Source organism: Pelobates fuscus, chromosome 7, assembly GCF_036172605.1.
Source record: "Pelobates fuscus isolate aPelFus1 chromosome 7, aPelFus1.pri, whole genome shotgun sequence".
Classification (NCBI taxonomy): Eukaryota; Metazoa; Chordata; class Amphibia; order Anura; family Pelobatidae; genus Pelobates; species Pelobates fuscus.
Genome location: NC_086323.1, coordinates 120,695,820 through 120,722,164, shown reverse-complemented (window position 1 = coordinate 120,722,164; position 26,345 = coordinate 120,695,820). Strand labels below are relative to the sequence as shown.

At 44.1% G+C, this 26,345-nt stretch overlaps 1 protein-coding gene across 3 annotated transcripts in view; it reads left to right on the top strand.

Moving 5' to 3' along the window:
* The window catches only part of LOC134568170 (potassium channel subfamily T member 2), a 465,676-nt gene that overhangs the window by 314,732 nt on the left and 124,599 nt on the right, over nt 1-26,345 (top strand). For all 3 annotated transcript variants that reach the window (XM_063426528.1, XM_063426529.1, XM_063426527.1), the window contains exon 9: nt 20,157-20,337. In XM_063426528.1, coding sequence (XP_063282598.1) covers nt 20,157-20,337 — 181 coding nt within the window. The remainder of the gene's footprint in view (nt 1-20,156; nt 20,338-26,345) is intronic.

Below are 26,345 nucleotides of genomic sequence, written 5' to 3'. Positions count from 1 at the left end.
ATTGGTGATTTTTTTGACACACATAGCAATTTAAGAATACATGTACGGTGAACTTTAAGGGTTACTCTCAAAGAACACCCCAATATTTGTTCAGCAACATATTCTGAGTACAGTGATGCCCCCATGTGTAGGTGTGTCAGGTTCTCTGGGGGCTAAAAGACCTTATTTGGAGGGTACGCATTCCAGTTTCCCAACTTGGAATTTTCACAGCTGGTCATCATCCACCCATGTCCTATTTGGGACATTTTTGTAAACCGGCCAATGTAATTTATCCCCATCAAACCATATATTTTTTGAAAAGCAGACACACTAGGGTTAACTATGCAGAAGGGTCTAATACGTTTCAATAATTAATGCATATTTAGGTTAATTAATCTGTATTCCATTAGTTAATCTATTAATTTACAATTATATTTATTTATTTTATCCATAAAATTCATATTAATTTATAAATGCCTTGGCACATCTAGTTTATGAATTTGTGAATTAGAATCCAGTTGAGATTTGATATTTGTTAAATATATGAATCCTATATTTGATAAAGGATTAGCAGGTGTGAATTTTAAAGCAGACATCAGATGCATAATAAATATATTTTGCATATGCATATGGGTAATAAATATATATTTTATATTGCATTCATACTTATGTTAATAACCCCAAATGTGTTTTGATACCACAGGTATATCTAATAGTTGTATTCATTTCAGGGTACAATGTCTCACCATGATTTCTCTAAATGCTAGCTAAAAGTATAGAAGAAAGCATATAGTTGTATGAATATTGTTCTTATGTGGTGAAGGAATAACACATTCTGGACTCTGGGATCTATGATAAAACCATGAGCATGTTTGCTTTTGGTTAGATGTTGCAACTGGAACAACATGTGCAGTTAGATAAAGACAGATAAAGGAAAGGAGACCAAAGAATCAGGATTAGGGAATGTGTCACAACTGCTTGTCTCAATAATGTAGTTGTACAAGGTTGTAATGCAACATTTCTGTGAGCCAAGATGAACCCTTATGTGCTCCTAAGGCTGGAAACGTGGTTGCTTCCTACTGCATTTTTTTTTTTTAATTAATCATCAAATCAAATTTCTCTTTTTTTATAAACTATCTTCAGGCATAATTAAAATGAAAAATGAGACAATAGTTGGACAACCACTACTAGACTTGTGCACAGCAAAAAAAAAAAAAAATCAAGGTGCCTTAATTTCTTTCATATGGCTATTTAGTTTGGCAAAATTTTATTAAGGAGACAAAAAAAATCAGACAAACCAAATCACACAAAAATGGTTTAATCAGTGAACTGCAAAATATATAAGTATTAAAATATTATGTGTATATGTTACAGTACACTGAAAGTTGCAACATTTCCCCACCATTTGGTTCACAAGTCAACAGAGAAAAAGTAAAAATAAAGCAGACATCCCAACTCTCCTGGAGGTTCTGGGAGTCTCTCGCAATTTCATAGTGCCTTCCTGATGCCCACAAATCATATACAATATCCTTAAAATCACGCACACAATCTGACATACAATGTATGGTCCACCCGATGGGTATTGCCGCTAAACAGGAACCCTGTCAGGTGCCGTGGTCCTTTAAGAGAGCGACCACTTCCTCCCAGCTTCATATAGAGTGCCACGCTGGAGGAAGGAGAAGGCTGGAGGTGGAAAAAGGTGGGGAGCAGTAAAATAAATAAAATTGTGTGTACGGACACACACACACACACAAACTATATGGAAAGTATTATATACTATTAATTCTGCTGCTTTCTTGATATCTGAATAAAATCAACATTTAGTGACTGCCCCTTACTAATCATCATCTTTTTTCCCCATCAATCTTTTTTTTATTTTTTTTTTGGTGATGTGGACAAAATTCTGAATCACGAATGAAAACGAATACTCATCCATTGTGAGTTTTCATTTTTACATTTCAGCTCGGAGGTTTGGAATTCGAATGGCACAAATTCAAATGAATTGCAGTTCATAACAATATTAATCTCCTAATGACTCCCATTGCAGAGGTAGAAGTCGCTTATTAACAGTGGATGAAAACAGATCACTGCCCTAATAAATGTTAATTTCAGCCAATCCACTTTGTTACCTATGGCCTAATTACAGCCATATGGGGGTTTAGCTCGTTCAAATTCTGTCAAATGTAAAAGTTGCAGGAAAATGAATCAGAAAATGAACCAAAGCCTGTGGAAATGGGCCAATCATTGTACTGCAAAAAATATACATGTGGTGAAACCAACTTTGCCACTGGGCACTGGAGAAGCCTGTTTGCCCGCCTCCTGCCTGCTGACTATAGCCCTTGGGAGATTTAGCCCTTTAAATACAGTATTTGGTCATATTGTATTTTATTATATGTTGCCACCATGTGGCTAATGGAGTCTGCCTTTATCACTGGATATAATTGGATTACCTCTCCATTGTCTCCAGGATAGAGGACTCTTGTGAAACTGGTTTGGGCCGGAAAGCCATGTTGGCAGTGGGTTTTAAAAATACTTTTGCTAACTTTTGAACCCCTGGTCTGATTCGTGCCATTTTTAAATATGTTGTTCCCCTGAATGGATTGATTGTGAATATGTAATTTTTATGTGAATGTGGTGCATATTTTTAAAGTTATAGTATATGTAGAAACAGTGCATTTTTCCTGCCTGTGATAAATTACATTAACCCATTGTGTACAGTAATTGTAGATTATACTAGCTTTAGTGTAACTATAATCTTAATTGTATTAATGACAGGAGGTGAATATTTGCTTATGTCTCTCTTTACTAGAACTCCACAGCAGCACATTAACATAGAGAGATAAACACCAAAGACAAAAACATAAGGTATCTATATAAGGCTCCTCCTAAGCCACCATTTCCTCTTTCACGCTGCGACAAAGTAACGTACACAACAATAACAATAACTAAATAAAGAAAAAATGTTAACATAACAATGAATGCCATCTGGAAAAACTTCGGATAATAGATGAACTTGATCTTCATCCAGCCAAACAGCTGATTCTATGAACTGAAGTCGAACCATTAAACTGAAACGAAATAAACAGAGTCGAAAACCCTGATTAGTGAACGAAATGTACTGATAAAACATAAATCCCACGATCCAGTACTGATAGAAAAAAGACATGAAATCCATCACTAATGACCGTCAATACAATGTAACATGCACTTCCCACAACATCACCCCAGACTACCAAAACTTAGCCCAGATAATCAGACAAATCAACAGGAATACAGTCAATGCAATCCATCCAAAACAAGGGGGGGAAAAAAACAAACTGGGTGGGAAATATTCGCCTCCTGTCATTAATAAAATTAAGATTATAGTTACACTAAAGCTAGTATAATCTACAATTTTATAGCATGACAGGAGGCTTCATATTTGCTGTTTTAACGCTCCGACAGCAAAGCAAAACATAGTCCGACGGTCCAAAATAAACTGGCGCAAAACCTCCTCACAGGGCCGGACCGCCACATACAAAAACGTCCCGAGGAGAAACGCCCATCAAGGAAAAACTCGGAAACAGTAGCGCCGCTAACAGAATGCACTCCAAGAGTCACATTCACCCCTGCCAGTGTCAATAACCATCTCATCCATCGAGATTGGACAGGGCGAAGGATCGGACATCAGAAACACATCTGAACGAAACCAGACACAACAAGAGGGCAAACGCAGAAGAAAAACTGGCGAAGGGAAAAAACAATAAACTCCGGCCGAAACCCGAAGAAAAACGCTAGAACCATACTTACCTCCCAGAGGGAAGAGAATCTAGGCGCCGGAGGATGTGCCAGCCTCATCCCACGTAAAAATCTGCAGACCAGCGGTCCTGACCGATGGGAAAAAACCTCCAAATGGAACACGCGCCGCCTAAATAAATGACTAATCACAAGAACCAGACGGCACGACTGTCAAAATCATCGAGAAGGGACAAGACACTCAGCACGTTGGTCACGGGCCGGAAAAAAGGGTTCAGCACCCTGTCCTAAACACCAACGACACTATGAATCCAATGCTGAGAGGTAAACATCACCTCGTCCCGGGAGCTCAGGGATCCCAAAGAAAGTCCCTGGCCGATAGTGACGACGCCTCGACATACCAGGCACTCCCGAAAAAATCCAAGAGGAGTATTCGAGAGGACGGTAAGAGAAGAGGATCCCGACAGGAAAAAACCAGAAGCTCTGTGAACCCGACCGATCTCGTCATAGCGGAGTCGACGACGCTAAGGACACACGCCGACCACAACTAGAAGAAAACACCCGGGGGATAAAGGCGAACGAAGGAAACACCTATGCTTCCTGAGAAAAACGACCGTACCTGTCGAAACGCGACCACCAACGCGCACGTTGGATCCGGGAGCCAACCAAAGCACGTCCGAATCCGACGGTCGTCCCGGAGGCGAATAGACCCACCATGAACAAAACCTTAGTGACGCACGAGTACGATGAAGATGGGTCGAAAGAGTTCCCAGTCGCTGGCATCCTTCCAAATTCAGAAGAACGAATCCGCCATCGGGTTCGACTCACACGGTAGATACTCTGCCTGTAATACGATGTAGCGCTGGAAGCCTAAGCCGGAAATCTCCTTTGTCACCTCCAGTGTGCGAGACCGAGCGCCTCCCAAGCGGTCGGTATATTGTACCGCTGAGACCACGACTCTCCGAAGGAGGTTGCAACAGCCCGACAGGTGACCTGCCAGGCTCCGAACTGCCAACGAACCCGCAATCAATCCAGGCAGTTGACGTGGATCTCCGATTCCTTGTCCAACCACGGGCCACCCGCGGACCCAGACGTTTACGTGGCATCCCAACCCCAAGGCTTGCAGTCAGTTCCAGAACGAAATCCGGGGTCGGCACGAATATTGCCTTGCCGTTCCATGCGGATGTGTGCGGAAGCCACCAGTTCAGACCGGCCTTCACACCCGGGGACAGGGGAACCATCCAGTCTGAAGAGGGCCACCTGCACAGAACAGGGGTCTTCAGCCGCTGCATGGTCCCGTGGTGTAGTGGGCCCAGGCATATTGTCTGTATTGAAGCTGAGAGAAGGCCCACCATGCGAGCAAACATTTGATGGAGAATCCAGACTTGCCGTAATATCCTACTCATCACCTCCTGGGTGGATGCCATCAGTGTCAAAGGCAGACAGAGAATGCAATCCGTCGCATTGTCCAGAAAATAACAGGAAACGGACGCCCTCTGGCCAGAATCGGGCGACCACTGGCGTCAGCAGCTCGGAGAAGCACTAAGGGGCCGAGCTGAGGTCGAACGGGAGGTATGTGAATTGGCGAGGGACGCCCTTCCAGGCGAAGCAAAGCAAACCGCGACCACTCTTGTCCACCAGGACGGAGAGGTAAGCATCCCCCGGTCCAGTCGCATGAACAAGACTCCCGGCCGGGGAAGGTCCCGAAGGAGATGAATGCCCTCCAACTTGAAGTGGGTGCAGACAACAAAGGTGTTCCAGTCCTAAAAACTGACCATCGGTCAGAGCTCCCCCGACGTCATCTTTACTAGAAACAAGCTGGGAAGGCCCCTTAAACCGGGGCTCGTTGGATAGCGCCAGTGGCGAGCAGAGTCCGAACCTCCGAAGCTATCAAAGAACGTTGAACCCTTGCGATGAAGGAGACACTCGGAGGTCCAACCTGCGTCGGTGGGGAGGGGAAGTCCATGACCTAACCCCATACCGTCTGACGGATCCATGCATTTGAAGACACTTCCTGCCACCTGTCTCTGCCGGGAAACAATCCGTCTGTATGTACTAGGGGTAAACTGAAAGTGGTAGGAGATGTACTCACCCGTAGGAAATCTCGCCCGTCCTCTTTCACAGTCTCCACGACCTCCACCCGCTCTTTGAGTGTAGGGAGGTCTGGGCTGGTAAGGTGGGAAAAAAAGGATGGGTCACGGGATCTGTGGGGTCCGAAGACCAGCCGGGATAACAAAGAGCGAAACACCTTCTTTACAGAGGACTGCGCTTTAACCAGGGAAGCAAATACAATGATGCGTTTCTGTAGCTCCCTAATGACAGGAGCCCTGAACAGTAGGTCTTACTGTCAGAGGGGCCCAATTCTTTAGATCCTAGCTCCGACAGTTTGGCGTCCATACGGAACAGAGCCGTTTACCTGCGTACGGTGCAGAACCGCATTAGCAGCGCCTAGAAGGCACATGGGGTGTAGTGCACCAATCCCGCATGATGGTCGGGTCCAGGTTCGTACCAACCCTGTAGACCTCGTCCGCCAGGACCAACATCCTGCACAGGGGACCCAGCATATCTCGTTGTCTATCCTGCTCTGAGCGGAGGCCTTCCTGGGGTCCCGACCCATAGGATTCAAGTATGAGGCCACCAGGGGTCAAAATCCGGGGTCGCTGCCACCTCGTCCGGCAAGATGGGCCTGGGGTAGTCCGACCGCAGCTTCTCGCGGGCCTCCCCTTAAGGGATCTGCGGATCCAGTAGTGCACGAATTGTGCCGAGTGGCCGGGCAGTTACCATTCCGAGGGTCTTTGGCGTCTGATAGACCGAGGGATAAACAGAGGCTATGCTGTAGCATCCAAAAGGCATCGTCCCCCATCATCGCCGTGGGGGCCTCTGTCGCCGGCGCGTTTTCATCCACCCAGCGCCAACCGGGACCCTCCCCACGGTCCTCATCCAATCATCTCCCTCATCCGAGGGAGACTGGTCTGCCCGCCACTCCTCCAGCAGGCCAATGTAGGGGGGGGGGTAAGGAGGCCACCACCCTTGCGCCCGAAAGACGGTGGCGCCTGGCCGGTGAGGTTCGATAACCTCGAACCATGTCGCTTCGCCGGAGCCCTGTCCTTCCGGGAGCGTGGTTCAGGGCCTTCACCCTTCCAATAGCGCATTTGCGCACTTGCCTGCTCTCTATCGTGAGAGTCTGACTCAGCCGAGTCGTCTGCCAAGCAGGGGGATCCTCTCGCACCCCTGTCCGGTCGTGATTGCGGGAGGGCCCTAACCAGGGCTTTCTCCACAGTGGCGGGCACCGCCGCATTAATCAATGCCTGCAACTTCTGCTCCTGTGCAGAGGCCTCCATAATGTCCGAGATGAGTGTAGGTGATACCTGAGGGGTAGATAACAGGTATCCCTAGCAGGCAGTAGGGGCCGCACCCCTATAAATGGCAGAGGCAAGTATTAACGCATGCAGGCTCAATAACAGGGGTCCAGGAACGGAGCCGCCAGGCCAGTAGCATGCGTAATATGGCACAGACAACGCAGGCCAAATCATGGGGCACTGACAGAACAGGCCAATCATAAGGGCACAGACAAGGCTGGCCAGTATATGGGCACGGGTAGAACCGGCTCAGTGATAAATGGAGGCAGGAAAGCAAATCCCAATAGGCGACATGCAGGTAGATCCTGATATAGGGCGTGCAGGGTAGGGATGTACCAGGTCCCCAGGTTCGGTCCAGACCAGTGCGGGGATAATGCCACCAAGCAGGGTCCCACGTAGGAAACATGCAGATGCAATGGATAAACCAATCCTCAATTAGTCCCGGCAGCAACCATAGAAAACAGGATAGGCACAGAGTCCATGTACTGAGTGCGACTGCAGTTAGCAGAGTTTTAAACAACATGCATGCTACTGCTACCTGCATAGGGACAGGGAAAAACAGAAAGGAACCTAGCTAACCCAGTATAGCAGAATATATTGATTACACAGTTTGGGAGCAGAAAGGAATAACTGAGTGGTATAGAAAAGTATTATAAAATATTGACCTTTTTCATAGTTAATTTATTTCCTTGAACTCACTTATGCAAAATAAAGTTATAAGATGTTAGTGACAGCGATACATGTAAGGTAGAATAACCATTCCCACTCCCCTGCAGAAAGGGAAAAACAACCTTCTAAAGCATAATGTAACCAGGGATTCGAAATGAGAAAAAATGCCACTTAAGGAAACCTGGTTTGAAAGACAACAGAAGAATGATTACTTCCTCGAAGCAATAGCACGTAAAAACGGAAAAATTGTATCTCACACACGGGAGGCCCTGCGCCTTTAAGTGCAGGGCGCACACGCGGCATGAGCAGCCGAGAGCCGCGCACCCCCGGACCCGACCATGCGGTCACGGGGGAAGGGCGCACAGAAGCCGAAGCTAAGCAGCAACAACGAGGTCCCTGACCCCTCCCCACGCCGCCCGTGAAGAGAATGCTGAGCGGGGACGCGGGAGGGACAGGGGAGCAAGTAGAGGATTCCCGCCCGGCGTCGGAAGACGGCAGGTGGGAATCAACATGTGGGGCCACCGGAGTCTTTCTCCGTGGTCCCGAAAGTCGGCACGGGAGGCGGTCGGGTGACCGCTTCCCGGCGACCGGCAAGCAAGAACCAGCAGGCAAAGGAAAACGAAGATAAAGGGACAGACGGCAAATAAAGCCGGAAAAGACAAAAACGAAACAGGGGAAAGTAAGGCAAAAAACGGCAGGCAGCCAGAACTGCCAAACAGAAAGCACACAAACCCCAGAAAAAAGCGGCAACAAAACGAAATAACTGTAATAACACACACAGCATAAACACAGAAGGATATAGTTAATAAAACACACAGCCACCCATATAAAAACAGGAGGCAGTGGTACTCTGACCTGTACTGTTCTGCGGAGCAGCAAAGAAAGAGGAAATGGTGGCTTAGGAGGAGCCTTATATAGATACCTTATGTTTTTGTCTTTGGTGTTTATCTCTCTATGTTAATGTGCTGCTGTGGAGTTCTAGTAAAGAGAGACATAAGCAAATATGAAGCCTCCTGTCATGCTATAAAATTATATCACAGGCAAAGGGGAGGATTTTCTGTGTTTGTGCTGGGTGTGTTTTATGTTTTACTGTACAGGATTGGTTACATGTTGTCCCTCCCTGTGGGATGTCCCCTTGCATGGGGACTTGCATAAAAGTCTGTGAGTGTTAATTAAAGTCAGATCATCTTGGACCTTCATGAAGTTTCGGCTCATGTTTAGGGGATTGGAGAACTACACTCTGGGGATTGCTATAATCACTATACTCCCCAGGGTATAATCACTAAGCTCTGCTAAGAGCTGGTTCTTGTTCCTGCTCTCTGGAATTGGAGAGGTTGACCTACTGGAGCTGGACCCTGGTCTTGGGTCCAGAGTGGATGGAGACGGCGAGACCCCAACCAAGCTGCGGTGGTTCGTGGGGTCTGCAGTGGGTATAGTGTCTGGCGGAGTGCTTGGAGTCCTCAGGAAGCACTAGGAGCATCCATCAACGGAAGATATCCGGTCGGGGTGCCAGGTGATCCGTTACAATACATAAAATTAATCTTATCTATATATTTTACAGTACACTAATATGCACATTTTCCTACCAATTGGTTCATAGATCAAGGGAAAGAAAGCAACCAATAGAGAGAAAAATAGGAGGAGCAGTAACAGTAAAAATATACTCAATATTTATATATTATATTTTATTAAATCTATAATATATAAATAGAGATTTTTTTTTTTTTTTACTGCTTCTCCTTTTTTCCATCTGTTGTTCACGTGTCACTTGATTTGTGAATAAAATCAACATTTAGTGGATGTTGCCTAAGCATCAATCATATTTTTTCCCATCAAACATCTCTTTTTTTTGGCTCCCTAAAGGGAATTCCAAATCAGAAATAAAAACAAACATGCTTGTCTATTCATTTGGTTTGTAATTTGGTGACATTTTGGGAATTCATGCAATCACCTGATTGGCCCAATTTCGGATTAACATTTTATACCAAAAGAATCTCTAAGCCTAGTAAGCAGTTGGTACTCTCTAAAAATAGCAACAGGCATGGTAACAAGAAGTACGTGCTCTCTTAAAAGTTTTTACACTAACCCTAAGCTTAATGTGGAAATAAATTACCACTTTGATTTATTTTGAGCAGCAAGAATGAAAGAGATCTGGAATATATTTATGGCCTGATATACTCTCTGTTTATTACGATCACCTGTTCAATAATGTTTCACACTTGCAAATTAAATTAATTGTGCTACATCAATTTTACCTTGAAGGTTTTTATTGGTTCTAAATAGCTAAATTCTCTGGTCTTGTTTGGTGTCTTATCAAAATATTTTAAAATAAATAATTTCAATAGAAGGACATGGAAAGTTTCTATTGCACTGTACCGGATTACCCTGTCACTAGTTATACTCTGTTCATTAGTTTTTTTTCCCTGTCGTTCGGTTACCGTTGTTGAACACATGGAACTCCAATCGCACATGTACCGCCGCCTGCTTCTTTCCTAAATAACTCAGGAGAGCGCTTTTCGGGCAAAAGGTTCGTACGAACAGAAAGAACATTCTGCCTTAGAGCCAGGAAGGACCATTCATTTTTATACACACAGGAACTCCCGAATGGAGACCGGCCACAGCCTATTTCACCATGGAACTATTTTGGGCTGCAACCTCATGGCAGGTCAGTCAAAACTTTACCCGGATTGCAATTCCGTTCCACCGAATGGATCCAAGTGCTTTTTGGACAACTTGTATCTGGGCTATCCGGGGATATAAGATTTGTGGGGGTTCCTGGGGAAATTGAATTTGTTTTGAGGTATTTTCTGGGTGGGTCCCTGTAACTGAGAATAATTGTGTTACCGGTCCTTGACTCAAATATCTCCCAGACACAGGGACACTGGGGAGGAGTTTGTATTGAAATGTATGGAGACCCCATGCTGGGGGTCTGTGTATAAATTGAGTGTACATTGCCTGAATAAGCCAGTCTATTCCCAGCATTAAGTCTCGACTAACGTCTGGGGGAAAAGCTATATCAAACTACAAAGCTATAATCACTGAAGATAGAGCTAACGGAGATCCAGAGGAGAAGGAGCATCCTTGGCGGTAATACTCGTGTCCCTACCCGAGTGTCCACCACATGTGCTATCTAGTTTGCAACCCCATTCTACCAAAGCACTGGTGGCTTGTTTCCATTAACCTCAAGACCTACCTCATGTTTATATTTACCTCAATGTATTTCATGTATTTCTTTCCTTAATTCCAACTCCTTATTTCTACTCACCACAATGGACCTGAAATGTTGAGGGGGGATACACATTTTTTCAGTCCATGTAAATACTTTTCAAAGAAAGTAATTTGCAGTGTATATGTTATCATATTTTTTCAGTTACAAATTGTTTAAACTCTTGTTTTGAGTTATTCTATTTGATATTTTTCTTATCTGCTATTTGCAGTTTTGAAATAAAATGACATTTACTTGAAAAAAGTTGACGTGCGGTAAGACAATATGAATAATAAACGCCACCATACTTTAGAATAACAATGTAGCAGTTATAAACATTAAATTGTATGCAAGGAGGCATATAGTGAGCAGAAAATTATACTTGATTATTTAAGGCAATGTTTTAAAATAAATCTGACTACAGAAAATTGAGATAACATATTCCTTTCATTGGGTCGCATGGATTATATTATTTTATTCCATTTTATTTTAATATATCTGGGACAGTGTACTTATTTGTTTTTTCAAAAATTAAATTTTGAGTGTGTTAATAATATTGCATATCCCATTCAAATGTAAAATTGTAGAGTTTACTTTTTAAAAGTTATAGAACTTGTGTCCTAAAACTAACTTGGGATTAAGGTAACCTAAAAGTTGTGTAGAACATCAGTGGAAGCTGAACTAATGGTACAGCTAGAAACTAGTGAACTAGTTAGAGACTTTGATTCAATTTATCAAAATTGCCACATGTTTAGGAGCCTACAGAATATTGTTATTATTATGTTATTATTTATATAGCGCCAACAAATTCCGCAGCGCTTTACAGTGTACAGAATGTATAGAATACATCCAGGTCAGTCTTCAAGTTCGCTCAAGTAAATTTTAGTAGCATATAATTCTCCCTTAATACTGGCAGTCAATGGGATGTTTTAGCACATCCCATAGATGTTCAATCAGATAGAGATCTGGAGAATTTGGAGGCCAAGGCAGCATCTTTAAATCTTTGTCATGTTCCTTAGACCATTCCTGAACAACTTTTGCAGTGATCAGGGTACATTATCCTGCTAAAAAGGCCACTGCAATAAGGGAACACCATTGCCATGAAGAGGTGTACATGGTCTTCAACAATCTCTAGGTAGGTGACATGAGTCAACATCAAAAACAAATGTAAAAATGGCTGAAATTGAAGACTGCTCTATGGCTTAAAAATGTATATTATGTTTTTGCTGTTATGAAGTCCACTGGAGTAAAGCAAAATGTCCATAGAGTTGCTTAAATCATGGATGCCACCTACTGGTAACCATACATATTGTACTTCTATTGTGATGGATACTGTCCACAACAGGGCATTGGAATCTTAGCAGAACAATCTATGGCTATTTTTGGATTGCAAACGGCGAGCCATTTTATATTTGACTGGCAGAGCCCATGGCCAGCAGCAGGGAATTAAGGCATCTTCAATTTTGTCCATATAACTTTATTTAAATGTGTTCTAGTCTTAGTTAATAAACTACTAAACTATAGGAATTTATTCACTAGATTAAAAATATATTTATATGCTAACCAAAAAAATTGAGCTCAGTTCTGTTCTTCAAATTTGTTTATCATAACTCTGATTTGAGTCCAGTCAGATGCCTTTCATAGAGATTGATTCTCTGGTTGCAACTATGCTAGAACCCCCACTTTCATATGAGAGCTGTGAGGTTTACTTAATATTATGAGTCCTGGCATAACAGCATAATATACTTTTCCTGGATCCGAATATCTCTGAGATGTCAGGAAACCATTTTTGCTACATAGATTACAGGATTACAGGATACAATGGCATACTTACTAAACAAGAATAACTTATGTTACAACTCTAATTCACTCCAGGTCCTAATGGTAGTGATGTACCGAACTGTCCGCCGGCGAGCAGTTCCCGGCGAACTTAGCGTGTTCGCGTTCGCCGCCGCGGGCGAACACATGGGCGGTTCGATCCGCCCCCTATTCGTCATCATTGGGCAAACTTTGACCCTGTGCCTCTCGGTCAGCAGACACATTCCAGCCAATCAGCAGCACCCCCTCCCTTCCACACCCTCCAACCTCCCTCCCAGCATCCATTTTCGATTCATTCTGAAGCTGCATGCTTAGTGAGAGGAGGGAAAGTTTAGCTGCTGCTGATTAGATAGGGAAATTGATAGCTAGGCTAGGGTATTCAGTGTCCACTACAATCCTGAAGGACTCATCTGATCAAAAATTAAATTTTGAGTGTGTTAATAATATTGCATATCCCATTCAAATGTAAAATTGTAGAGTTTACTTTTTAAAAGTTATAGAACTTGTGTCCTAAAACTAACTTGGGATTAAGGTAACCTAAAAGTTGTGTAGAACATCAGTGGAAGCTGAACTAATGGTACAGCTAGAAACTAGTGAACTAGTTAGAGACTTTGATTCAATTTATCAAAATCGCCACATGTTTAGGAGCCTACAGAATATTGTTATTATTATGTTATTATTTATATAGCGCCAACAAATTCCGCAGCGCTTTACAGTGTACAGAATGTATAGAATACATCCAGGTCAGTCTTCAAGTTCGCTCAAGTAAATTTTAGTAACATATAATTCTCCCTTAATACTGGCAGTCAATGGGATGTTTTAGCACATCCCATAGATGTTCAATCAGATAGAGATCTGGGGAATTTGGAGGCCAAGGCAGCATCTTTAAATCTTTGTCATGTTCCTTAGACCATTCCTGAACAACTTTTGCAGTGATCAGGGTACATTATCCTGCTAAAAAGGCCACTGCAATAAGGGAACACCATTGCCATGAAGAGGTGTACATGGTCTTCAACAATCTCTAGGTAGGTGACATGAGTCAACATCAAAAACAAATGTAAAAATGGCTGAAATTGAAGACTGCTCTATGGCTTAAAAATGTATATTATGTTTTTGCTGTTATGAAGTCCACTGGAGTAAAGCAAAATGTCCATAGAGTTGCTTAAATCATGGATGCCACCTACTGGTAACCATACATATTGTACTTCTATTGTGATGGATACTGTCCACAACAGGGCATTGGAATCTTAGCAGAACAATCTATGGCTGTTTTTGGATTGCAAACGGTGAGCCATTTTATATTTGACTGGCAGAGCCCATGGCCAGCAGCAGGGAATTAAGGCATCTTCAATTTTGTCCATATAACTTTATTTAAATGTGTTCTAGTCTTAGTTAATAAACTACTAAACTATAGGAATTTATTCACTAGATTAAAAATATATTTATATGCTAACCAAAAAAATTGAGCTCAGTTCTGTTCTTCAAATTTGTTTATCATAACTCTGATTTGAGTCCAGTCAGATGCCTTTCATAGAGATTGATTCTCTGGTTGCAACTATGCTAGAACCCACACTTTCATATGAGAGCTGTGAGGTTTACTTAATATTATGAGTCCTGGCATAACAGCATAATATACTTTTCCTGGATCCGAATATCTCTGAGATGTCAGGAAACCATTTTTGCTACATAGATTACAGGATTACAGGATACAATGGGATACTTACTAAACAAGAATAACCTATGTTACAACTCTAATTCACTCCAGGTCCTAATGGTAGTGATGTACCGAACTGTCCGCCGGCGAGCAGTTCCCGGCGAACTTAGCGTGTTCGCGTTCGCCGCCGCGGGCGAACACATGGGCGGTTCGATCCGCCCCCTATTCGTCATCATTGGGCAAACTTTGACCCTGTGCCTCTCGGTCAGCAGACACATTCCAGCCAATCAGCAGCACCCCCTCCCTTCCACACCCTCCAACCTCCCTCCCAGCATCCATTTTCGATTCATTCTGAAGCTGCATGCTTAGTGAGAGGAGGGAAAGTTTAGCTGCTGCTGATTAGATAGGGAAATTGATAGCTAGGCTAGGGTATTCAGTGTCCACTACAATCCTGAAGGACTCATCTGATCTCTGCTGTAAGGACAGCACCCCAAAAAGCCCTTTTTAGGGCTATAACATCAGGCTGCTTTTTTTTTTTTTTTCCTGTGTAATGTAATTGCAGGTGCCTGCCTGCCAGCTTCTGTGTGAGGTTCACATTGGATACTGTGCCTACTTGCCCAGTGCCACCACTCATATCTGTTTTAACAATTGGTTAAGCTTTAGATTTAAAATAAATAATTTGTTTTCACTGTAATAGAAGAGCAGTTGCCTGACTGCCAGCTTCTGTGTCAGGTTGGATGCCTTGCCCATTTGCACAGTCAGTGCCACCACTCATATCTGTTTTAACAATTGGTTAAGCTTTAGATTTTAAATAAATAATTTGTTTTCACTGTAATAGAAGAGCAGTTGCCTGCCTGCCAGCTTCTGTGTCAGGTTGGATGCCTTGCCCATTTGCACAGTCAGTGCCACCACTCATATCTGTTTTAACAATAGCTTAAGCTTTAGATTTTAAAGAAATCATTTTTTTTCACTGTAATAGAAGAGCAGTTGCCTGCCTGCCAGCTTCTGTGTCAGGTTGGATGCCTTGCCCATTTGCACAGTCAGTGCCACCACCACTCATATCTGTTTTAACAATAGCTTAAGCTTTAGATTTTAAAGAAATAATTTTTTTCACTGTAATAGAAGAGCAGTTGCCTGCCTGCCAGCTTCTGTGTCAGGTTGGATGCCTTGCCCATTTGCACAGTCAGTGCCACCACTCATATCTGTTTTAACAATAGCTTAAGCTTTAGATTTTAAAGAAATCATTTTTTTTCACTGTAATAGAAGAGCAGTTGCCTGCCTGCCAGCTTCTGTGTCAGGTTGGATGCCTTGCCCATTTGCACAGTCAGTGCCACCACTCATATCTGTTTTAACAATAGCTTAAGCTTTAGATTTTAAAGAAATCATTTTTTTTCACTGTAATAGAAGAGCAGTTGCCTGCCTGCCAGCTTCTGTGTCAGGTTGGATGCCTTGCCCATTTGCACAGTCAGTGCCACCACTCATATCTGTTTTAACAATAGCTTAAGCTTTAGATTTTAAAGAAATCATTTTTTTTCACTGTAATAGAAGAGCAGTTGCCTGCCTGCCAGCTTCTGTGTCAGGTTGGATGCCTTGCCCATTTGCACAGTCAGTGCCACCACTCATATCTGTTTTAACAATAGCTTAAGCTTTAGATTTTAAAGAAATCATTTTTTTTCACTGTAATAGAAGATCAGTTAGCAGCCAGTCAGTGTCCTTCAAGCGGCTCTGTCAGGCCTTCCTTCAGCGTGTGCCCTGCACAACCCTGCCAGCGTACTTTGACAGTTGCCAATCATATCTGGTGTCTCTATAGCGTGCTTTTACAAAGAAAAAAGGTTTCTAGTGTAAGCTAATAGCAGCCAGTCAGTGTCCTTCAAGCGGCTCTGTCAGTCCTTCCTTCAGCGTGTGCTCTCCAGAACTGTTCCAGTGCACATTGTCAATTATATCTGGTGTCTCTATAGCGTGCTTTTAAAAACAAAATTTTTTTTTCACTGTTATAGATTGAATAGCAGTTTGAGGCTTTACAGGACAGAGTGCTTCTCCACGGGACATGTTAACTCACGGGCAGCTGGCTCATCAAGGAACCAGAGCAGCTTGAATGAGGTGACCTTGCTCGGGTCCCAGGTGTGCGGTTCCTAAAATGGCTGCCATATACACGTCCACTGATAGGAGACGCGGAAGGTATTAAACTGATATGAACAATACTCCACTCCTATCAGTAGGTCCGTCCCATTGTGATTTATGCCCCCCACCCACCGCGCAGGGATGGGGGCCGGGGGGAGGAAAGTAGGCCCCCCCATTGTGATTTATGGCCCCCACCCACCGCGCAGGGGTGGGGGCCAAGGGGGGGAGGACAGTAGGTCCCCCCATTGTGATTTATGGCCCCCACCCACCGCGCAGGGGTTGGGGAGGACAGTAGCTCCCCCCAGTGTGTATCATGGGCTTTGAGGAAAGGTGTCAATCCATATCTGCCAAGTGAACCTATGTAGGGGTAACAGTCCCTATTCTGCTCTGTGTCAGTGTGTATCATGGTCTCTGTGGACGGGGAACAGTCTCTATTCTGCTCTGTGTCAGTGTGTATCATGGTCTCTGTGGACGGTGAACAGTCTCTATTCTGCTCTGTGTCAGTGTGTATCAGGGGTTTTGAGGACAGGTGTCAATCCATATCTGCCAAGTGACCCTATGTAGGAGGAACAGTCCCTATTCTGCTCTGTGTCAGTGTGTATCATTGTCTCTGTGGACAGGGAACAGTCTCTATTCTGTTCTGTGTCAGTGTGTATCAGGGGCTTTGAGGACAGGTGTCAATCCATACCTGCCAAGTGACCCTATGTAGGGGGGACAGTCTCTATTCTGCTCTGTGTCAGTGTGTATCATGGTCTCTGTGGACAGGGAACAGTCTCTATTCTGCTCTGTGTCAGTGTGTATCAGGGGTTTTGAGGACAGGTGTCAATCCATATCTGCCAAGTGACCCTATGTAGGAGGAACAGTCCCTATTCTGCTCTGTGTCAGTGTGTATCAGGGGTTTTGAGGGCAGGTGTCAATCCATATCTGCCAAGTGACCCTATGTAGGGGGAACAGTCCCTATTCTGCTCTGTGTCAGTGTGTATCAGGGGTTTTGAGGACAGGTGTCAATCCATATCTGCCAAGTGACCCTATGTAGGGGGAACAGTCTCTATTCTGCTCTGTGTCAGTGTGTATCAGGGATCATTAGGATAGGTGTCAATCCATATCTGCCAAGTGACCCTATGTAGGGGGAACAGTCCCTATTCTGATCTGTGTCAGTGTGTATCAGGGATTTGACTATCTTTACTCAGATTCAAAAATTACAATTCCAGGAAAGATTTAACAAACATTTACAAGAATATGTTATGCACATCATAGAAACAACGTAAACCTCTTTAACCCCTTAAGGACACATGACATGTGTGACATGTCATGATTCCCTTTTATTCCGGAACTTTGGTCCTTAAGGGGTTAAAGCCACAAACTTAAGACAAAAAATACGTACACACAATGTGTAAGGGTTTGAAAGAATATTCTGAATCCTTACATGTTTACTTTATCATTTGTTTGATTTTTGTGAACCATATATAAACTACAAGCAGCGTGAAAACTATAAAAACTCAAGTGGCCATGCTGATCAAATTAAATAGTATGCTTTACACAGCGTATAAGGGTGATGTCACAGCACAACGGGAATGTAACAGGGGAAGAGGTGAAAGTCATCCTCCCCCTCCCACGACCCCGCCATATCTGCCAAGTGACCCTATATAGGGGTAACAGTCTCTATTCTGCTCTGTGTCAGTGTGTATCATGGTCTCTGAGGACGGGGAACAGTCTATATTCTGCTCTGTGCAAGTGTGTATCAGGGGCTTTGAGGACAGGTGTCAATGTTAGGTGATTTCTGCCCTTTATGGATTAAAAGCAGACTCTGCATCAACTGTGTAATTTTCCATGGGAGTTTTGCCATGGATCCCCCTCCGGCATGCCACAGTCCAGGTGTTAGTCCCCTTGAAACAACTTTTCCATCACTTTTGTGGCTAGAAAGAGTCCCTGTTGGTTTTAAAATTCGCCTGCCCATTGAAGTCAATGGCGGTTCGCGCGGTTCGCCAGTTCGCGAACATTTGCGGAAGTTCGCGTTCGCCGTTCGCGAACCGAAAATTTTGGGTTCGCGACAACACTACCTAATGGTACACTAAAAGCTTACATCCCTAGAACTACATCTTTCACTGGACGGTCTGGGGAAATGTTCACCAGATGAACCACTAATATGGCTGATGAGTATTATGACAATGACATGACAATGAAGAACGAAGAACCATTTATCAACCAAGACTTTAAAAGCTCTGCTCTGATTGGGTGGAGTTAACATGGGAAACAACATAGTAAAATGAGGTCCTGTACATTTTATTAATACAAGGAGGGACACGTTAGTTATTCACTAAACTGTGATTTTTTTTTTTTAAATGACGAGTAAATTAAATAGCTAACTTGGAAAAATTCTTCAACTCATCCATGTATACAGGTTGATAGATCATCTTCATGTTTTACTTTAGCCAACAACTTCTAATTGACTGGATACCAACACTTCCAAAATTTAGGTAAAAATAAGTGAATTTTAAAATGTCTTAAAATCCCTTATTTTATCAGCAAGACTAAACTTGAGTTGTCTGACATCTAGCAAATTTTTGTTTTCACTCAATATGCATTACTGTTCAATGAATTATTTCCTTTGTATTTCTGAAATCTTTTAACAAAATAAAAATTGTTAAATCAAAAAATAACGTACTTCTCATTGTCTAAGTACATATGGCTAACGTTGCCATGATATTATTATAAAAATATTTGATAATTGTTTTGCACATTTAACATCTCCTCACTTGTTTACACATTAAAAGGATATATTATATAAAAAACTAATGTTAACTACATTACGGCTTATAATAATGCATGACACTTCTATAAATTTGTACTTGCGGTAGAACTTTTTTGTTTTTAAAGACTAACAGGTTTTGTGTTTTAGTTTTATACAAACTCTTGCTGGTGTTCCATACAGCTTAATGTAGTTGTTCTGGTGAGTATAATAATTCTTTGCATACATGCATTTTCATGCAAACACTACCTTTGCAGAGAAAACTCAGTGTTTACATTGCCCCTTAGGGATAACTCCAGTGGCCAATTCTCAGATGACCACTGGAGGTGCTTCCTGGGGCAGTGCTGAACAGTGCGCAGCACTGCAGTTTTGCATCTCCATGCTCTGCATAGAGATACATAATTTTCCTCATAGAGATGCATTGACTCAATACAACTCTATGAGGATTTGCTGATTGGCCTAGTCAGTGTTTGGCCCCGCCCCATCCTGCCTTCTTGCTGATTTCAGACAGTCCAATGTTTTCCCTATGGGAAAGAATCGGATTGGCTAAAAACCATAAATTCTGATGATTTCAGCAAGGGGGAGCACCCGCGGACGCATGTGGCACTATAGGGTCAGAAATACATGTTTAGGGTCAGGAATACACGTTTGTGTTCCTTTAAACAGACCGACTGCTGTCTGAAGAATATTCAGGAAACACAGTACCTCACATCAGAGGGAGGAGAAGAAATATGGATCAATAAGCCTAATAAAATATTTTATACTGAATGGTTAAGGCATGTGTTACCAGACACTGCTTTTGTTCTATAAATATTCAAAAATCTTGAGGGTAAAAAGCTTTAATTTTTTTTTATTTGTTTTTTCCAGCATCTGCGGAATCCAACACTTGGAACGAGCTGGAAACCGTTTGTCACTCTTCGATTCTCTGTACTTCTGTATTGTGACCTTTTCAACAGTGGGATTTGGGGATGTGACCCCACAAATCTGGCCATCCAAACTTCTGGTAGTCATCATGATCTGTGTAGCACTAGTTGTTCTTCCTATCCAGGTATTTAAAAATGCAGCATGGCCAATGATATATTTTCCAATAATCCTATTTCAAAAAGGGTTTCTCTAAACCTTTTTAGATTTTTTTTTTTATTCTCTTTTTATTCGCAATCCAAATGTAGTACACAGGTCACCATAACATGGCGGTTATACTATGACAATAACATTTTGCAAAGCAGTGCTATCAAGTCATGGTACACATTTAGCAGTAAAGCAGTATAGGGAGGATTGCGTATTTTGAAAAAGTAATAATAATACTAATAGCAGTAAACAGTTAGATACTTATGAAGTGACTCCTGTCCATGGGTTGTGATAGCAGAACTTAGAATAGACGTATAGGGCAGGGAGCACTAGATGCCTCCAGTATCAAATAATGTAGAAGAGATTCATAAGCTATACACATATTATAGAGGCTCATACCCCTGTTGGGTAAGTAAATGCAAGAGGAACTATAGTTCCTGTAGTAGAGAAGTGGGCACGGGGGGAGGGGGAGGTATTGTGGATTGTTGATTGAATATTTGCGCTATACGGCACCCCTTATGACATCTGAAACATGTTAAATCATACTGATAACATTATAAAGGAAATAAAACAAGGGAAATAAAACAAAACCAAGCAGAACTAGAGCATCAGGCATTTGCATTGCCAGAGACAGAGAGAGTTCATGACACCAAAGTGGATGAAGTATCTCCCTGGCGGGCCGATGGTATAAATGGGCGAACTTTTGCTGGATCCCAAGATGTGGATGTCGTCGGCATCACAGGGTCAGGTTGGTCAGGAGCTCGGTCTGCTATTCAAAGTTTCTGCAGTGTTCCTGGTATTTCCGCAGCTTTACAAACATGTTTCCAGTGTCCCTTGGCATGATTAGGCATCTCGGCCTGGCTAAGTACCCAATGATAGGGTACTTTATGTGCTAAGAGTTCCTTGGTCAGGGGTCATAGCGATCAGTGCCTTGTGGCCCTGGACAGGTCAGGGTAAAAGGTCAGAAAGTGTCCCTCAAAGTGTAGAGAGGAATTGTTGTGCGTAGCTGTCATGAAGACCAAACGATCCTGGCTTAGCTGGAAACGGATGATTATGTCCCTTCCCAAACCTGGGGTAAGGGTAGTCGGTCTGGGGACCCTGTGCCAGCCACCCAGTGGCATCAATTTAGCTGGTGTGGAATTTCTGCAGACTCTATAGCCTCATGCAGTCCGCGCACTTTGATGATATTCCTGCACCTTTTATCTTCCAGGTCTGCCAAGCTTTCCTGGTTTTGTGTCGGAAGCTAGTTGTTGTTCCACATTTACCAGTCTTGTGTCTTGTGCAGCAGTGTTAAGCTAAGTGTTTTGCAGGCTAGCCGACACTCCTCTGATTTCTTCCCAGAACAAGTCAATGTCAGCTGCAATATTTCTGTGCAGCTCATCCAGCATGTCCCTCAGTTTTTCCTCCATGACTGGAGGTTTCCCTGACGGTTTAGCAGGTAAGTGAGTGGGTCAGCTCGGTGCCTAAGCCTGATAGGTGCCCTCTTCAGATAGTGAGGCCTCACAAGATGAGTTCTAAAGCTTTCCACCCAGCGACGCCATTGCGGTCCTCTGGGAGTTTGGAGGTGTCACGATTGGTAGGGAACCTAACACACAGACAGAACACAACAGACAGAATTGCAATTCCGGTCCTTAGAATGACCTAGCTATGCAAAAGAATAGTCAAAGCAACCCAAGAACAAAGGGAAATAGAGAGAGCCATACGAAGAGACAAGCCGAGGTCAGGGAGCAGAGAAAATAGAGTAAGGTAAGACAAGCCAAAGTTCGGTAACCAATAAATCATACAGAGTATAACGCTCTATTGGGCTAAATAAAGACCACAACACAGCACTGAGGGCAAGGGGGAGGTTAGCTTATATACACACAGGGTGTGTCTGAATGGCTAACCTCCAATTAGTGTTAATCACAAAATGTGGGAGGTGTTTCTTCCCTCCCTTGTGGTCTCTGAGGTCATCACTGATATTCCTGCACCTTTTATCTTCCAGGTCTGCCAAGCTTTCCTGGTTTTGTGTCGGAAGCTAGTTGTTGTTCCACATTTACCAGTCTTGTGTCTTGTGCAGCAGTGTTAAGCTAAGTGTTTTGCAGGCTAGCCGACACTCCTCTGATTTCTTCCCAGAACAAGTCAATGTCAGCTGCAATATTTCTGTGCAGCTCATCCAGCATGTCCCTCAGTTTTTCCTCCATGACTGGAGGTTTCCCTGACGGTTTAGCAGGTAAGTGAGTGGGTCAGCTCGGTGCCTAAGCCTGATAGGTGCCCTCTTCAGATAGTGAGGCCTCACAAGATGAGTTCTAAAGCTTTCCACCCAGCGACGCCATTGCGGTCCTCTGGGAGTTTGGAGGTGTCACGATTGGTAGGGAACCTAACACACAGACAGAACACAACAGACAGAATTGCAATTCCGGTCCTTAGAATGACCTAGCTATGCAAAAGAATAGTCAAAGCAACCCAAGAACAAAGGGAAATAGAGAGAGCCATACGAAGAGACAAGCCGAGGTCAGGGAGCAGAGAAAATAGAGTAAGGTAAGACAAGCCAAAGTTCGGTAACCAATAAATCATACAGAGTATAACGCTCTATTGGGCTAAATAAAGACCACAACACAGCACTGAGGGCAAGGGGGAGGTTAGCTTATATACACACAGGGTGTGTCTGAATGGCTAACCTCCAATTAGTGTTAATCACAAAATGTGGGAGGTGTTTCTTCCCTCCCTTGTGGTCTCTGAGGTCATCACTGTGTGCCAGGTCACATGACCGGGTCTGGCACACATGTAAGGATGCTGCTCTGGAGTGTGCAGCGTCAGAAACACTGTCAGTCTGGAGCATGGCGGTGGGGGCAGCTGCACGCCGTGGCACGTGTCCTGATGGCACCGCTCACGGTGATTGGTTAAGCAAGGCTGCCACGAATGGAGCGGAGACAGGGGACCTGACATAACCTCCCGCCCCGATGACCGCCAGGAGGAAGGCGGGAACCCTAAGGCTTCAAAGGAAAACGAGTGTGAAAGGCCCGAACAAGACGAAGGGCATTCAAATCAGAGGTGGATACCCAAGAACGCTCCTTCAGGCTGTACCCCCTCCAATGGACCAGGTTGTCACGGTAATATACCCCAACACGCAGGAATAGTTCACTAGTCAATAGACAAGAAACCAGGGTTCGTCTTACCGGACCTTAGAATGGCCGGACTAGGACGAGTAAGAAAGACAGAGTCTAGAACAAGCCGAGGTCAAGGGAACTGAGAGACAGCGTAACGTAGAACAAGCCGAGGACTGGTACACAGAGGACAAAACAGCGGATAAGCAAGCAAGGATAAGGAGAGAGCGGAGTCAGGAACAAAGCCAAGGTCAAGCACCAAAAAACCAACTGAACGATACAAGCACTAAAGGGAACTGGACAGAAACCACGATAGGGCAAGGAGCAAGGGAAACAGGTGAGTACAAATACCCTAAAGTTCACTTTGATTGGCCCTTGTCATATCCACGCCCCCAAAACGTGAGTGTATGGGGAACGTGGTATGACAGGGGCCAATGGGAGACTGATTCTAATTTAGTCTCCCACTGTCCCTTTAAGAGCGCGCCCGAGACGCGTGGCGCGCTCTTAGTGTCGGGCGGGACACGTGACCGCTTCTCACGGTCACTGCCCGCCTGACAGATCTTATCGTTGGCTGAGCCGCGCGCGGCTCGTGCAGGAGCAGGACCGCGCGCGGCGAGAAGAGAGGACCCCGGCCGGCCCCTGGAGAGGGTAAGTACCGCTACAGTACCCCCCCTGAAGACACGCCCACCGGGCGGGGAGGAGCAGGCCTGGCAGGAAAACGAGCGTGGAAAGAACGCACAAGGCGAGGAGCGTGAACAGCGTCAGCGGAAATCCAACTGCGTTCCTCAGACCCATAGCCCTTCCAATGTACCAGATATTGGAGGCGACCCCGAAGCAAACGAGAGTCAATTACAGCCGCCACTTCAAACTCCTCATGGCCCTCCACAGAAACCGGAGGAGGAGGAGGGACATGCCGAGTATAACGGTTGCACAGGAGGGGTTTTAACAAGGAGGTATGAAACACGTTAGGAATGCGTAGATTTTTAGGAAGATCCAATGCATACGAGACAGGATTAACCACATGCAAGATACGAAAAGGACCAATAAAACGAGGGGCCAACTTCATAGAAGGCACACGAAGACGAATATTGCGAGTAGAAAGCCAAACCCGGTCTCCCACAGCATAGGATGGAGCCGCCCTGCGATGCTTGTCTGCCTGAACCTTCTGGCGAGCAGCTGAAGCCACCAAAGAACACTGAACCTGCTCCCAAGTATTACGTAGACTAGCCAAATGTTCGTCCAGAGCTGGCATGCCCTGTAAGGAGAATGCAGCTGGAAGAACCACGGGATGCCGGCCATAAACAACGTAAAAAGGGCTGTTACCGGAGGATTCATGAGCAGCATTATTACGAGCAAACTCAGCCCAAGGAAGAAGGTCAGCCCAATTGTTCTGATGGTGGGACACGAAACAACGAAGATACTGCTCTAGAGATTGGTTGGCACGTTCAGCAGCTCCATTAGACTGGGGGTGGTAGGCGGAAGAAAACGAGAGGGAGATACCCATCTCTGTACAAAACGTTCTCCAGAATATGGAGATAAACTGGCTACCCCTATCGGACACGATCGAAGTGGGAATACCATGCAACCGAAACACCTCCCTGGCAAAGATAGAGGCAAGTTCCTTGGATGATGGCAATTTGACAAGAGACACAAAATGAGCCATCTTAGAAAAACGATCCACAATCATCAGGATGACAGTTTTACCATTAGAGGGAGGTAATTCAACAATAAAATCCATGGATATATTGGACCACGGCCTCTCGGGTATGGGCAACGGATGCAACAACCCACAAGGAACTCTGTGGGAGGACTTCATACTGGCACAAGTGCTACAGGCATTAACGTAATCGGTGACGTCCTTGCGCAAGGAAGCCCACCAGAAATATCTAGAAACTGCTGAGAATGTCTTAGAAATACCAGGGTGTCCAGCAGTTCTAGTGTCATGATATAATGACAAGATGTCTCGTCTCTCCGGTATGTCAACGAATAGCTTATCAGCAGGCCTCTCCCCAGGAGCCAAGTTTTGTTTAGCCTGAATAGCTTGTAAGAGAGAAGACGAAATAGAAAGGCGGAATGACAGGGGTAACATCGACCTCGAGTTTGTCAGTAGTCTCGAATTGTCTGGACAGAGCGTCAGCTTTAGCATTACGATCACCCGGTCTGTATGTGATTATGTAATTAAAACGAGACAAAAACAGAGACCACCTGGCCTGCCTAGAAGACAATCTTTTTGCTTCACTAAGGTAGGAGAGGTTTTTGTGATCCGTTAAAATGAGGATGGGATCCCTAGTACCCTCTAGCAGATGTCTCCATTCCTTGAGCGCCAAAATGATAGCCAGGAGTTCACGATTGCCTACATCATAATTCTTCTCTGCTTTAGACATCTGTCTGGAAAAGAAGCCACAAGGGTGTAACGGCTTTTCAGGTGAATCTCTTTGAGACAAGATAGCACCTACCCCTTTCTCAGAAGCATCAACTTCAAGAATAAAGGACAGTGAAGGGACAGGATGCTGTAAAATAGGAGCAGAGGCAAATGAAGCCTTCAGGAATTCAAAGGCCTCGAGTGCTTCTGGTTTCCAGACATGAGTATTACCATCCTTCTTGGTCATTCTGGTTATAGGTGCTACAATGGCAGAAAACCCTTTAATAAAACGCCTATAATAATTAGAGAACCCCAGAAAACGCTGAATGGCTTTCAAACCCTGAGGTAGAGGCCATTCCATAATGGCAGACAGTTTCTTGGGATCCATACGAAAACCCTTGGCAGAGATTATATAACCCAAGAATTGGACTTCAGATTGATCGAATGAACATTTTTCGAGTTTGCAATAGAGACCGTTAACCAGAAGAGTTCTCAACACTAATTTAACATGCATGTGATGAGTCTGTAAATCAGTAGAAT